At 33.4% G+C, this 15,697-nt stretch overlaps 1 protein-coding gene across 7 annotated transcripts in view; it reads right to left on the reverse strand.

The window, feature by feature from the left end:
* The window catches only part of POT1 (protection of telomeres 1), a 106,812-nt gene that overhangs the window by 22,136 nt on the left and 68,979 nt on the right, over nt 1-15,697 (reverse strand). For 4 of the 7 annotated variants that reach the window (XM_054559097.2, XM_024249397.3, XM_054559096.2 and 1 more), the window contains 4 exon segments: nt 13,512-13,667; nt 7,467-7,633; nt 6,376-6,455; nt 1,436-1,492 (listed from right to left, as the gene is read on the reverse strand). In XM_054559097.2, coding sequence (XP_054415072.1) covers nt 1,436-1,492; nt 6,376-6,455; nt 7,467-7,633; nt 13,512-13,667 — 460 coding nt within the window. 7 annotated transcript variants of the gene reach the window in all.

The following is a 15,697-nucleotide window of genomic DNA, read 5'->3' on the forward strand; positions in this document are numbered from 1 at the left end:
CCTAAACTTTATTCAGCTGGTAAAGGTAGTGTCCAATCACTTCTCTACTAAAAAGTTACTGTTTCCCCCTTGTATTTAACAAGAATATACTAGAGAAAATGTAAATATCTTATTTTTCATCAAATATCTTGATAGTTTAGAATCCACAGATTCACAACTAACTCAACAATGACTATCATGGTTAAAAATGGTGGTTTTTTTTTTTTTTTCTAATTTCATTATCCCTTTTATATTTGTTATTTTACTTTAAGAAAGATATTTCCACTTAACCCCATATATTTTATTTTCCTTTATCATCATCAACATGGGCTCATGCATTCCTGCTTTACTCAATTACTATTATTTGTTTTGATGCTCAAATGTTCCTAGACATTTTCTATCCTAAGCCATTTGACGAGTTTCATCATTAACTGAGAACCTCCTTACTTTCTAGTACTACAAGGTTACTCCATACTAATCTTGTAATTCCCTTGTTTTAGTTCTGAAATCTGCTGTTTCACCAAGGAGCTCTGATTCTTTTAGAGAGAAATATTATTTATAAACCAAGATTTGCACACTAGGTGTGCTTATGGCAACTGGAGTGCTGCTGCCTCTATGCCTTTTCATGGAGAGAGAGATAGGGTACATATGAACACACATTCATACTGACACACACACACACACACACACACACCCCTATAATATAAACAAATGTGTATATGTGTGAATATATATGTATCATACATACACACGGCTACATCAACTTCTGTGTTTACCTAGAAAACATGAGTACATAATGGTAGTACCTCCAATTACAACACAACATTAAAAGCTTTCATCAATCCTTCTCCCATTCATATTTGTATCTTCCTTCTCCAATTTGAGAAATTAAAATTTTTACAATAGCACATATAATAAATTTGTGGTTAAAAATATTTTTCTGAAAAATTTTTTTTAATCTTAGCTGATGTAATAGAAGGAGGGTACTTGATAGACACACTATCATTACTAACATTAAATTAAAATTTTGAGGCATATTGCAAGGAGCTCCTTTATGGTACACTGTTAAATGCATCATGTGACAGGGATAACTCTTCATGTAATAGTTTAAAGATACGTGTCTTTACATTGCATATTTGAAGTCATGTAACTCTAACAGAGATACATGACTTCAAATACATCATGTATTTAATGTTTAAAACATATATCTGTTTTAAACATTAAGTCTGTTAGAGATACATGACTTAAAATATGCAATGTAAAGACACGTTATCTTTATGGGTTCCATTTTATGCCAACAAGACACGGTAGAAGAAGAAAGCTAAATATGGACATATTTTAGCTTTAAAGGATATGTGTTCTACTATTAGAAAGAAATGGATTAGCTGGTAAGTGTAGAGGCAGACTTTATTATGCTCATTACTGTGCCCATCTCAAAAACGATACATAGTCTTACTTGTAGCAGATAGCTGTTGACATCTTTCTACCTCGTATAATGATACTGATCCAGAGCCTAAAAAAGGAAAAGGCAAAAAAATTAAGTCCATTACAACTTCAATGGAGAACTGAAAACAATGGAGCGCTGCTGAGAGAAACTGAAGAAAATATAAATAAATGGTGAGATATGCCACATTCATGATTTAGAAGGCTCAATATTGTTAAGATATCAATTCTCTCCAAATTAATCTGTAAATTCAGCATAATCCTTCCGAAATAGCAGAGGCTGGGGTGGGCACAGCGGCTCACGCCTATAATCCCAACACTTCGGGAGACTGAGGTGGGCAGATCACTTGAGGTCAGGAGTTAGAGACCAGCCTGGCCAACATGGTGAAACCCCATCTCTACTACAAATGCAAAAATTAGCCAAGTGTGGTGCAGATGCCTGTAATCCCAGCTACTCAGGAGGCTGAGGCATGAGAATCACTTGAACCCAGGAGGCAGAGGCTGCAGTGAGCTGAGATTGTGCCACTGCACTCCAGTCTGGGCAACAGAACGAGACTCTGCCTCAAAACAACAACAAACAAACAAACAAATAGCAGAGGCTTTATTGTAGAGATTGCAAAGCAGATGCTATCACTTATGTGGAAGTGCAGAAAATCTAGAATATTAAATAACATTTTATAAAATAACAAAGTTGGAGAACAATGTACATGACTTCAAGACTTACTATAAACTTACAGTAATTTAAGACAACATGGTACTGGCATGAGGATTGAAAAATAGATCAACTGAATTAAATTAAATAGAGAGCCTGGAAATAAACCCACATTTACGTTGTATTTTGATTTTTTACTAAAGCAGCAAAGCAATGCAAGAAGAATGCAAATGGTGCTGCAATCACTGAAAATTTAGTATGGGGAAAATGCATACTTCACACTATACTAGTAAGCACTGAATGGGAAGCCTAGACATAAGCCCACATTTATACTTGCTTGATTTTTGACAAAGACATTGAAGCCATCTAATAGGAAAAAGGAAACAAATGATGTCATAACAACTAGAAATTCCTATCTAAAGAAAAAATGTCTACCGCATATCATGTGACTAGGCATTAAAAAGGAAACAAACTAGGCATTAAAAAGGAAAAAACGATATATGCAACAATGTGATTAAATCTCAAAAACATATAGTATGTACAAAAAGAGTACATATGATTCAATTTTTTCAAAGTTCTAGAACAGCAAATCTAGAGGAATTTGGGTTACATGTTTATGTATTAGTCAAAACTCATGGAGTGGTTCATAAAATGGAAAGTTGTCCATTTCACTGCTAATTTTACCTCAAAAATAAAAAACTCTAACTACTAAACTCTAGCTAATTATGTTCATACCACAGTGTTTAGAAAATGTACTTATGTCTGCAACTTACTTTGAAATGTATAAAAAATATAAATTAATGAATGAAGAGGCACATAGGCCAGGCACGGTGGCTCGCACCTATAATCCCAGCAATTTAGGAGGCCGAGGCGGGCAGATCATCTAAGGTCAGGAGTTCGAGACCAGCCTGGCCAACATGGTGAAACCGTGTCTCTACTAAAAATACAAAAATTAGCTGGGCGTGGTGGGAGGCACCTGTAATCCCAGCTACTTGGGAGGCTAAGGCAGGAGAAGCTTGAACTCAGGAGGCGGAGGCTGCAGTGAGCCGAGACCATGCCACTGAACTCCAGCCTGGAGGATGAAGCGAGACTCCATCTCAAAAGAAAAAAAAAAGAGATATATAGAAATAAATACACGTGACAGAGCAAACGAAGTAAAATAGTTATTGGAGAGTCTAGCTGGTAGTTATTTGAGTATTCATTGTACAACTGTTTTAACTCTACCATGTACGAAAGTTTTTATTATGTTGAAAAAATACAGTGTAGAGGAAATAAAAGCGGAGATGGATAAAATAGTAAACTTACAAAATTTAATAGAATGACCAAATGAACATCAAAAACAGGATTTTACTCTAACAAAAAAGCAAAAGTAGTAGTCATAGCATTAAGGTTACAAAATGCTTTCTAAAAAGAAGAATTTAAGACTTTAAAAATGTGTATTTTGTAATAACTTTAGCTTACATTCTATTATACATAACAGTACATTATGTTTTTATAATTTATTTTATAAAGCATCATACACACAAACATATCCTCAATATTGCTAATAAGTGGTATAAAAATCCAAGTCAAGAGGACTTGAATGGACATCTCAAGCTGGCATGGTATAATTTCAATAAATCTAATTTAGTAATTAATATTGGCCATTACAACACGAGATGGAAATAATGGCAGAAACCATAAAAGTAGTCAAATAAGAAAATGTGTAAAACATACATGGTTGCCCACAAACTGACAAAAATATAATTCAACAGAAAATCAGATAAAGGGTAAGAGCAGAAAACCTGAGGAAGAGAGAATTAAAAACGTTTGTAAATATATAGTAAGATTTTCAAGTTTCCAAGTAGTCAGGAAAATTAAGTAAGAAAACGCCTTTCACCTGCTGAACTGTCAAAAATTACATATAGTGTTAACTTCCAATACTGTGAAGGTGTGAGTAAAGTATATTCTCCTACACTGCTATTTAGATATAAATTCCTATGACCTTTGGTAAATAATCTGGCAGCATCTATTAAAAAATGTGCATAACCTTAGATACATCGACCTCACTTTTAGGAGTTTATTGTGGAGAAGTAAAAACATGGAAGTACATATATTCAAGGATGTTTATTAAAGTATTATTTGTAAGAGCAAAAAACTGGTAATGATCTCAACATCTATTAAATGAAAAATGAAAAAAGCATAATATTATTATTATGCAACTATAATGAATTTGAGTCATATGAATTAGCCCAGAAAAAAAGATCTACAATATATTGTTGAAGAAAGCAACTATTTATTATAGTGTGAATTCATTTTGGTAAAAATTTAAGAGAAAGAGAAGAGTCATATTGTTTATATATAGGTATATATGTTTGTATAAAGATGAAGTGATTGAAGGAATCACACTAAACTGTTAAATCTTACCTCAGGGAGTAGGGAATAAAGGCACAGTGAAAGCTATTCAACTAGAAATTATAACACATATTACAGTGTACTTTAAAAATAATGAATCATTTTAAAAGGAAAAAGAGATTGTAAAAAGTATAAAGTATAATTACAAATTATACTGTCTCCAAGTGACCTGTCATTTGAACTAAATTGGTTTCCTAATAGCAGTTCAAGTAATCATATACCAGGCCAAAACGTTATCACGAAGTTGTTAGCATTTTAAAATAAGGAGAGTTTTAAAACAGAGAGAATGAAGAAAATAAATGTAAAGTATGTACAAAAACTCAAAAAGCCTGCATTTGAACCTGTCTTGCTTTGTCATCAGTTAACAGCTAAGTAACTGTGGACAAATTATATGATATCCATCCATCAAAGCCTCAGTTTCCCATTGTTAAAAGGTGACAGAATAATTCATCTCATAGGATTGTTGTTAGAATTAAATAATAATGCGGACAGGCGCAGTGGCCCACGCCTGTAATCCCAGCCCTTTGGAGGCCGAGGCGGGCGGATCATGAGGTCAGGAGATCGAGACCATACTGGCTAACACAGTGAAACCCCGTCTCTACTAAAAATATATAAAAAAAAAATTAGCCGGGTGTGGTGGCGGGTGCCTGTAGTCCCAGCTACTTGGGAGGCTGAGGCAGAAGAATGGCGTGAACCCGGGAGGCGGAGCTTGCTGTGAGCAGAGATCGCACCACTGCACTCCAGCCTGGGCAACAGAGCAAGACTCCGTCTCAAAAAAAAACAAACAAAAAAAGAATTAAATAATAATGCCTGCAGGCACTTACATGCCTACCAAGAAATGTATGTTAATTTTCATGCTTATTATTGGGATGGAAAGAAAATAAATCTCATAAAATGATTCTTTGGATCATAGCAGGGTAGGAGTTAGGTAGAAAAAAAAAACAATAGAGAAACATGACCTAGATTCTAGGTCCCAAAATGCAGAAGTAGAAATTAAGACAGGCCAGGTGTGGTGGCTCATGCCTATAATCCCAGAATTTTGGGAGGCTAAGGCAGGAGGCTTGCTTGAGACCAGGAGACCAGGAGGTTGAGACCAGGCTGGGCAACATATAGTGAGATCCTGTTTCTACCAAAAAATAAAAAATTAAAAAATTAAGAGTAAAAAAAGCCAGGCATGTTGGCATGTGCAGGACTACAAGTCCCTGCTACTCAGGAGGCTGAGGAGGGAGGATATTGCTTGAGCCCAGGAGTTTGAAGCCGCAGTGAGCTATGATTCCATCACTGCATTCTAGCCTGGTCGCCAGAGCAAGACATTGTCTCTTAAACAAACAAAAACCCAGAAATTAAGATAAAGTGGTAAAGGAAAAAACAATGCACATTGAAAGCGTTCAAGTTCAGATTTGACTAGTCACTTATTCAAGCAGACAATATTAGACAATATTAGTGGGATAGACAAATATCCCACTGTTTGTTAAAATTTTGTATTTAGATACCTGATTAATTCAATAAAGACTAGAAACTATGTATACATCTAACATAACTGTGAGCAAAAAGTATTTGGGTTATGTGAAATAAGTGGCAAAAACAATCTTTGTTCCCTTTAAAAACTGACAAGCAAAATAGCTGTCTATGAAATCAATACAGATTTTCTTGTGAATACACACATATGAAATGTATATATCATAATCAAGTAATCACTACCACCCAATTTGAAAACGTAATTATATAATTTAGGAAGAAACCATGTTTACTTTTTGGCATAGGGCACAGTTAAGATTTTAGTATGTTCCTCTACTACATGAAATTTTTAATGGGAGAGACAAAGAGGAGACATTAAAAAGAATTATGTTGATAAAACTATTTTATTTAGCAAGAACTAAACTGTCAACGTTAAAGATTATCCTTACTTGGAAAGCTGTCGTCGGGTTCTGATTGACAGATAACATCTGAATGCTGATTGGCTGTCAAATTTGCAGATTCTAAATCCCTATAATTGAAAGAATACAATTTCAAATTGCATAAAACAAAGTCAATATAGTAAATTTAGCTCTACCCACAAAATCCAGAAATTTATTGAAATTGTATTTAAAATTTTGTATGTATATGCATTCTTCAGTAAAGGATCTATTGCTTTCATCAGATTTTCTGAAGGTTCAAATTAAAAATCTGAGTTGAGAGAGATACAAGTGAAACAATAGAATGATGAAATAATACAAACAAAAATAAACTGGGAATTTAATGGATGGCATTCTGAGTCAGAACAATCTAACTCTAGATTCAAGAAGCTAAATATGAATTAAAAATCAGTGAAATTGATATAAAATAAAACAGAAGCTAATTGAATGTCACACTGATTCCAATGAATTAAAATGTAGACAAAAGTTATTTAAATTTAATGAACAGTATGTTTTCTCTTTGAAGATATGAAGACTTAAAATTTCTAGAATATTGACCAAAATGCTTCTGCACACAGTACTCACTAGGAATACCTTGGGAAAAGCAGATCTAAATATATAGCAGGTCTAAGATACTATTTACTTTCTGGCACATGTAAAAGTTAAAAAGTTTAAAAGAGAGTGATACACCAAAACATGTGTTATCTATTTAATCAGTGGCACTTCAGAAATATATTTTTTTCATGAGAGAATTAAATATTTTTGGAATCTTAGATATGTATCAAATTTTCCAAACTTTAGCTAAGGTCTAGTTTCCACTGTTTGTTGCTGTACTTGGAGAGTGCGGTAAATGATAGAAGAGAAGCATGAGTGTAAAAGCCAGATTCTAACTGTTGGAAAACTTCAACTATAACCCTGGCTCTGCTACTACTTAGCTATATGAGCCTATAATCATTTGATTTGTTTCATTTGGCTCATCTATTTAAAAACATGGCAAATGGCACAAAAGGCTAGGGAACTATCAGAAGCCCCAGGAACAATATTATCTTAGAAATCGGCTTAATCAATACCTTATTTACATTTTCTAAATACTAAAAGCTTACTTTTTCAGTTGATCCACATCAGAGTTACTTTCTGGCAAGACCCTGATTCCCCGACCATAACTGGTACCTCCATGAAGATGAAACTCTAAACTTAACATTGTCTGATTCTCTGAATTCATTGATTGAAGTTTGGTATGAAGGCTATAGATTCTAAGAAAGCTTCCAACCTAAAAAATAGATCATTTGTTATTTAGAAAGTGGGGAAAAATTAAAATACTTCTGATATTTAAAACTTTAATAACCAATATGGGGCCAACGAGGGCACTGACAAGTCAGGAAATATACTAAAGTATCTGCAAAGTATGCTATATGAGTGTGGCTGAGTATCAGCTGCATGGACACTATATCAAAACTAAATATATGGACATGTGCATGCATATGCGTGTGTGCACACACATACACATACACACACATTCAACTGTAAGAGATATTTCCATTTCAGATATATTACAATGTGAAAAAATATTGTGTCTTAGCATCAATAAAATATAATGGTTAAGAAACCCATTACCTAAACGGAATTCAAGCCCTCCATTTGACTAAGGTTTCTGAAAATGCCTTGCTTTAACTAGTTTAAGGATTAATTAAATATGATCCCGAAGATACTGTCATTACAAGAATGCTAAGAAGAAATTTTAAATATGATACTATCAAAAAATAATAAACATGTTCCATCTTACAAGTTCCATGGAAAGAAAACTTCTGCATTTGTGCCCGCACCACCACAGTGTGAAACATAAGAGTTAACTAATTAGAGTTTTGAATTAAATGTTCTATAGTTAATCTCAGATGTTTTGCTAAACTTAGTCTACAAATGTCTTTAATTATAGACCACTGAGATTTTTCTTTTAATGGAGATTTCAAATGAGAGAGCTGCAGAATGCTATTCAAAGATATTGACACCTACCTAAAAGAAGCTATATAACCTAAATCACATTTATATTTATGAAGAAAGATTTAGAAGCAAAAGGAGTTACAAACAAGGAAATTTAATTCATTTATATAAATATAGCACTGCTGACTACTGGATGACTATAGGGATACCACTTTTTTTCCCCCATAAGTTCAGGATTGAATAACAGACATCTTAAATAACAAAAAAGCTATATAGGTTAAATATTCTTTGTCTGAAATACTTGAAAACAGAAGTGTTTCACATTTCAGATGTTTACAGATTTTGGAATATCTGCATATATATAATGAGCTATCTTAGGGATGAGACCCAAGTCTAAACATGAAATTCATTTATGTTTCACATATATGTTATACACATAACCTGAAGGTAATTTTCTATAATATTTTCAATAATTTTGTGCATGACACAAAATTTTTGTACACTGAATAATCGGAAAGCAAAGGGGTCACTCTCATACTGGCACTCAAAGAGGTTTGCCAGCATGGCACATGTATACATATGTAACTAACCTGCACATTGCGCACATGTACCCTAAAATCTAAAGTATAATAATAATAAATAAATAAATAAATAAAAGAAAAAAATAGAGTTGAAAAACAAGAAAAGAAAAGGAAAAAAAAGGTTTGCATTTAGGAGAATTCTGGACTTTCAGATTACGGAGGCTCAATCCTATAAAAGGAAACATTTAAAAAAAAAAAAGATGAGTAGCAAATCAACTTTCCAATTCTGCTTATTGTAGCTTCTCTTAATTATATTTCCCCTCATTACTCTTTATTTCTGATGGAGGATATAAGCAAAGGAGGTAAGGAGAAAACCCACACTGCCAGGTGCTACTCCTTCATTCCCAAGGATCTTTTTTCCCATCCAATCATGGGTTTTATGAGGAGCAGACAAGATACAAGCCTTTCCTTTGACCTCTTTCACTTACATCTATATCACAGCCAGGGAGTAGTATAAAGAAAGTTAAAGAAGAAAAGCATAAAAAGAAAAAAGAAAAAACTAATTTTCCTCATAGTCTTCAAAGTGAGACATTGGAAAAAACATAAAAATTTCTAGTTTTATCTCATTCTTTTTGACTTGATTATTTTGTGATTCTTTAAAAATATGTGTGTGTATATATATATATAAATATATTAGTACAGCACATGTATGTATGATCTACAAAAGATTTGAAAGAAGGCCTAAACACATAGAGAAAGATATTCACACACAAAAAGCTCTGATATTACAAAAATGATAATTTCCTCCAAATTAAACTTTAAATTCTATGCAATTCAATCAAAATTCCCAGAAGCTTTCATGGAATCTGAAAAGCTAATCCAAAAACTTATACAACAGAAACAGTCAAATCAATTTTAAAGAATGAGAGGGGGGCTTTACCCTATCAAAAAATACATAAAGAAAAAGGATAATAAACATAGGTATACATACAAACCTACATATGGAGACACAGAGAGGAGAGAAAAACAAACAAACAAACCAAAAAAAAACCAGAGCAGGCAGTGGCTCAAAGAAGGTTCAATGTGTAGAGTTTTATTTCCTAAAATTTAAAAGTGTCTGAAATAGATGCGGCAAAACATTTAAAAATAAGGTGAACACACAGGTGTTTATTATACTATCTTGTCTACTACAGTATTTTTTAATATAACAAAATTTCGAGGCCAAGATATAAGTTATTCACATAAAGATAAGTTGTTATTATCAAAAATTCCTTATGGAGGCAGCATTGTATTTTTTCAAAAGCTTCACTAAAAATACTATGAAATGTGCCAGATGCTCTATTATAAAAAACAAGTATTGGTTAATCTTGTCAGTATTAAGGTTCCAAAAATACAAATGAAATATCAACCAAAAAATTATAAAAATACTGTTTAAAAAACAATTATAGAAGTCTATTTAAATACTAAAAAAAACTAGAAACACTAAAAAAAAAAAGCAAAGTAAATATGGCTAGTAAGAAATGACTATCTCTTTAGAAATAATCAAACGATTCCTCATAAACGGTCACGAATTTCTCTTTAGGTTTATTATTTTTAATTCCCTGAATATGTCTCAAAATAGCCAACCAAATCACAGTTGTTGAACTATTGAAGGCCAAAACATAATTATGACCAGGTATATTTTATAATTAACAATTGTGTCTGGATAAGAGTAGGGATTTAGAAAGTAAAGCTTTAGTTTCTAGACAAAAGATTTGAAATCTCAGTTTATGTGACTGGGTCTGTGTAAAATGTTTAAGGGAATGATATAACAAAAATAGTTAAGGGCAATTCGGGCTCTAAAATACATTGCTTGTAGATGTTGATTATATTATATTCTATAATTGCATTATATTGTCCTCTTTATTAAAATAAAAACACATTTTTGCCTGTTCCTATACAACAAAAGTCTTTCGCACTGGTTCCAGGTATTTTGACACAAAAACGTAATTTTAAACAGTTGTCTTGAAAGTACCAAGGAGAATTCATTTATATCAATGTCATGTGAGTGAAGAGTTCCTAAATTAAGAAGAAATGTTACAGAGGTTGTCAGAAAACAAATAAATGTGATGTCAATGTGTATTAAATAAAAATCTAAAGTTATATTACTTACACAGAGAAAAATCATTTTCATTTTTATATTACATTGCAGACAAATTAATATAATGCCATGATATCTTCACAGAAAACACAGTGCCATATATTTTCTTAATTATGTGTGCTCATATCACCCTCTAGTGGGCAAAATAAAGCAGAACATAAAAAAGGAGAAAAGAATCTGGAAAAAAAATCCACAGCATTCACTGATTCATTCATTCAGCAGCAGCTATTACTTCATCCTCACTACAGGGAAAGCACTGTGATAGGTGCTGTTCAGGACTAAGACAAGAAAAGCAGGAAAAGCGGAAACAGAAAGACCTATGTTGGAAGACCTGTTTGGAAGCAGTATAGCGAAACAGAAGAGAATAAAATGGCAAAGGAAGGTATGCAGAGTGTGGAACTGAGGTGAATCTAAAATGTAAATTCATTTTATTTATGAAAGAACTCTATGAAAAAACCTCCAGAACTGAACTTATCATTATATTTAATTTTGAAATAAACTAATCAATGTAGATAATATCTTTCAGGGAAATAATGTCAAAAATATATCTCCAACAGTCAGTGTTTTCTGATATGTCACAGATGTATGTGCATGCATATATACACACAGAGGACAAAAAAGTACAGTCACTAGCAACCTGGACCCTGGATTTAATCTAATTTATTGATTTGAGTTGGGTAAACTTACTTGTTTTGTTGTTGTTTTGTTTTTTAATTGCTATTTTTTCTGTAACCCAGAACAGTATTGATGGTGAACTTATTTGTAATACAATGTAGAATGGATATATTTGCTACTCCATGGCCACTGATTTATAAAGGGAAATTGGGCATTGAAATTCAGATCTTCACTCTTACTGTTTTCTTTTAACTTCCTATAAGTAGGCTAGAAGATATTTGTGATGTAGATCACTTCCATTTAATGCTTTAAAAGATTAGCTCTGCAAAGAGACATTGTGGATTCAAACACTGGCTTCATCCAGATAGGGACAGGAGGGAGGGAAATTCTACACAGAAGAGGGCAGGTCCCCAGCAAGGACCCTGCTCTCAAGCTGAAAAGCCTGATACCGCGGCCCAAAGTGAGAACTTACATCCCTGTTTTCCTGCTTAAATGTTGCCTTTTCTAAAACCACCCGTGGCCCACCCCACCTGCCATCCTGTGCCCATAAAAACCCCAGGCTCAGCCGGCAGAGAGAAGAGAGGCAGCTGGCCATCAGACACTATGGCTGGATGTCAGAGAGAAGCAGCTTGACTTCAGAGGGACAGCTTGATGGTGTAACCTCGGAGAAGAATCTGGCCAGAGAGGGCCAGACTTCAAGGTAAGACTACCTTCCTGCTCCATCCCCTTTTCACTTCCCCTTCCCACTGAGCCACTTTCATCAGTAATAAAATCCCCTGCATTTACCATCTTCAATTTATTCTTGAGACCTCATTCCTCCTGGATGGTACACAAGAGCTCGGGTGCCACAAGTGTGGTGTGAAAGTCGGTCACAGCTACCCTCCACTGAGCTGTTAACACTTAAGCTGTCCATGGAAGACAGAGCTAAAACAGTACTGTAACACTTCCTCTGGGGCTTCAGGGGTCACCGGCACCCTCTCAGATGCTGCTGTGGGGCCAGTACAGAGTTTGCTTCTAAGCCCGTGCCCAAAAGCCTTTGCCCTGGCTGCTGCACCTGCTCACCCGCATGCTCCCCCTCCTGTGGTCTGAGTGAGTGGAGCTCTCCCCTGCCAGCACTGAAGCGGCTGGCTAGTTCCAGCACCCGTGCACTCCAGTTCCCGCCCATGAAGGGGTCAGGGAAATACCCTGCTTCAATCCAACTAGCTGTGGAATCTTGAACCACTGACGTAACCTCTGAGTGCCTCATTTCACATTTGTAGAACGAGATGACTATCATCACCTATCTTATAGTGCCTAGCAAAGGTTACTCTTATTATTTACTGTATTATTATTTATCATACCATTCTTTACTACAAAAAGTACTTGCAAATAAAAGATACAATAGAGAAAAAAATTCCCTACAATTTTTGTTAATAGTTAAGTACTGCCATATCTAAACTGTGTATCTTAATGTATTTCAGAAAACAGTATGCAAATTCTATAAATTACACAGTATACACACACACCCAATTTATAATAATATTAGAAGTAATTTAACAATTTGTTAAACTAATGAACAAAAAGTTATCAGCTACATTCTATCAAACCAGTTTACCAAGCTTAGCATTTAAATTAGCAATATTTTATACAGCCTTTTTCATTCTAAAGCAGTATTATCTCACACAACAAAATTTTTCTATACTATTTTCACAGTAAAATTATGTATACCTTTAAGATATTTAAGAAAGACTATTTTAAAAATTGCTCTAACCCATTAAGTTTATCTTTTAATAATTTATTGTAATATACATTTTACAACTTAAAAATCAAAGAAATAAATATAATTTCTAGACTGTATCACCTATACATGTAACCATATATAAAAAATTTACATGAGCAAAAATCACTATAATTTATAAAAACATAAAATAACATTTTTTCCTACTCAACATCACCTTCAGAGATCTTGCCACATGAACATGGTTATCGTAGACTAAAATGTCTATTGTCAGATTTTGTAGCCGATGGATGTGACTTAAATCACCTTCAAGAACGAGGTCTTGTATTAAGACTCTCCAAGATGGAAATGGCGTCCTGGTGCCATCCCATACCTGCCATAAGAGAGTAGAGTAGTTTTATGATCCTTTTGAAAAAATGCTTGTGCTAAAAAGTTTTTTTCCTGGAAACAGTACTTAAAAGTAATTAAACTTATGCCTCTGAATACAGGCCCTATTTTAAATATGACATTATTTTCTGATTGTTAAAGAACTACATATGAAATATGGGTAATGTGGAAAATGTAGAAGAATGTAAAGGAGAAAAAGAGTCACACTGCCATAAGCTCAGACTAAATATTCCTGAGTCAAGTGCTTTATACAATAAAAACAAACCAAAATGGTCTTGAAAAACACTCATATGTATTAAAATATTTTTGCACATAAATACAACTAGTAAAATTATGAATGCTCTAAAAATTATAATAGTAATACATTTCTTTGACATTAATCAAATTTTTATGAGATTCAGTCTCATTCTTAAATTAGTTGTAAAGCATTATTCTGATGTTTCCATACAAAGATGTAAATGTTGCAAATTTGAATAATTTCCTTTATATGATGATTTTCTGGTTCACATTATGCTTTTTGTTCTCCAAACCATATTACAGATGAGACATACAAACTACCCACCAGCTTAGGCTATAAATGACGCCTGGTTATTTATAATAAAAAAAAAAAAACCATAAAACAAAACACACAGAAGATAAGGCTGCACCAATACTGTAGATATTAAAACAAATAGAATATATATACTTAGAGAAAATTCAATTTGAGAGTATTGCTCAGAAAAATAACTTATATAATATTAACAGTATAGAGAAAAATATGGAATGATGTCAGATCAACAAATTTATTAAATTATATTTAATGCAAATGATTGGTATACCACGGCTACTGAAAAATTAAAATAAATGCACTGTGGTTAGTAAAAAAGGTACCAATGTTAATATTGTGCACAGGTTGAGATGGAAAATGATTATACTATTTTGTATGTAACTAGACGTTATATCAAGTAATGTCTAGCTCCTCTGTTATTAAAAAATATAATTTAAAAATTATTTCTGATACATAAGAAAATCACTGTCTGGAAAAAAAAATCACTCATAATTCTATTTCCCAGAGTTGAAAACAGTAAAATGTTGCTTTATAGGCCTCCCAATATATTTTTGCTATATACATATACATTTTTAGTGAGTAAATGAAACTACAGTAATCACTAAATAGATTATCATGAAATTCTACCTCAACAAGTGTATGTCTATAATGTCATTTTATGGTTACAAAGTATTTTATGGTGACATTTACAATGTTATTTTATGGTCATCCTACATAAATAGTGTACACAATTCTCTATTGTTAGTATTTATTTTTTTCTAATTTTTCTACTGTATTCTCATTTTTTATACTGTAAGATAAATATATTCTTTTAAATGCACCTTTGTAAATATTTTAAATTATTTCCTTAAGATAATGAAAATAAAATTGCTGAGTTGAAGGGTACAAAAAGACTTTTGAGGCTTATTCTTAAATTGTCATAAGAAAGGCTTTTCTAATTCTTTTCTTTTTTTAAAATTATGCTTGAAGTTTTGGGATACATGTGCAGAATGTGCAGGTTTGTTACATAGGTATACACGTGCCATAGTGGTTTGCTGTATCCATCAACCCATCATCTACATTAGGTATTTCTCCTAACGCTATCTCTCCCCTAGCCCCCTACCCCACAACAGGCCCCAGTGTGTGACGTTCCCCTCCCGGTCTCCATGTGTTCTCATTGTTCAACTCCCACTTATGAGTGAGAACATGCGGTGTTTGGTTTTCCGTTCTTGTGTTAGTTGGCTGAGAATGATGGTTTCCAGCTTCATCCATGTCCCTGCAAAGGATATGAACTCATCCTTGCTTTGGCTGCATACTATTCCATGGTGTATATGTGCCACATTTTCTTAATCCAGTCTACCATTTGTGGGCATTTGGGTTGGTTCCCAGTCTTTGCTAATGTGAATAGTGCTGCAATAAACATACGTGTGCATGTGTCTTTATAGAAGAATGATTTATAATCCTTTGGGTATATACCCAGTAATGGGATT

The sequence above is a fragment of the Pongo abelii genome, chromosome 6 (genome assembly GCF_028885655.2).
Source record: "Pongo abelii isolate AG06213 chromosome 6, NHGRI_mPonAbe1-v2.0_pri, whole genome shotgun sequence".
NCBI classification, from domain to species: Eukaryota; Metazoa; Chordata; class Mammalia; order Primates; family Hominidae; genus Pongo; species Pongo abelii.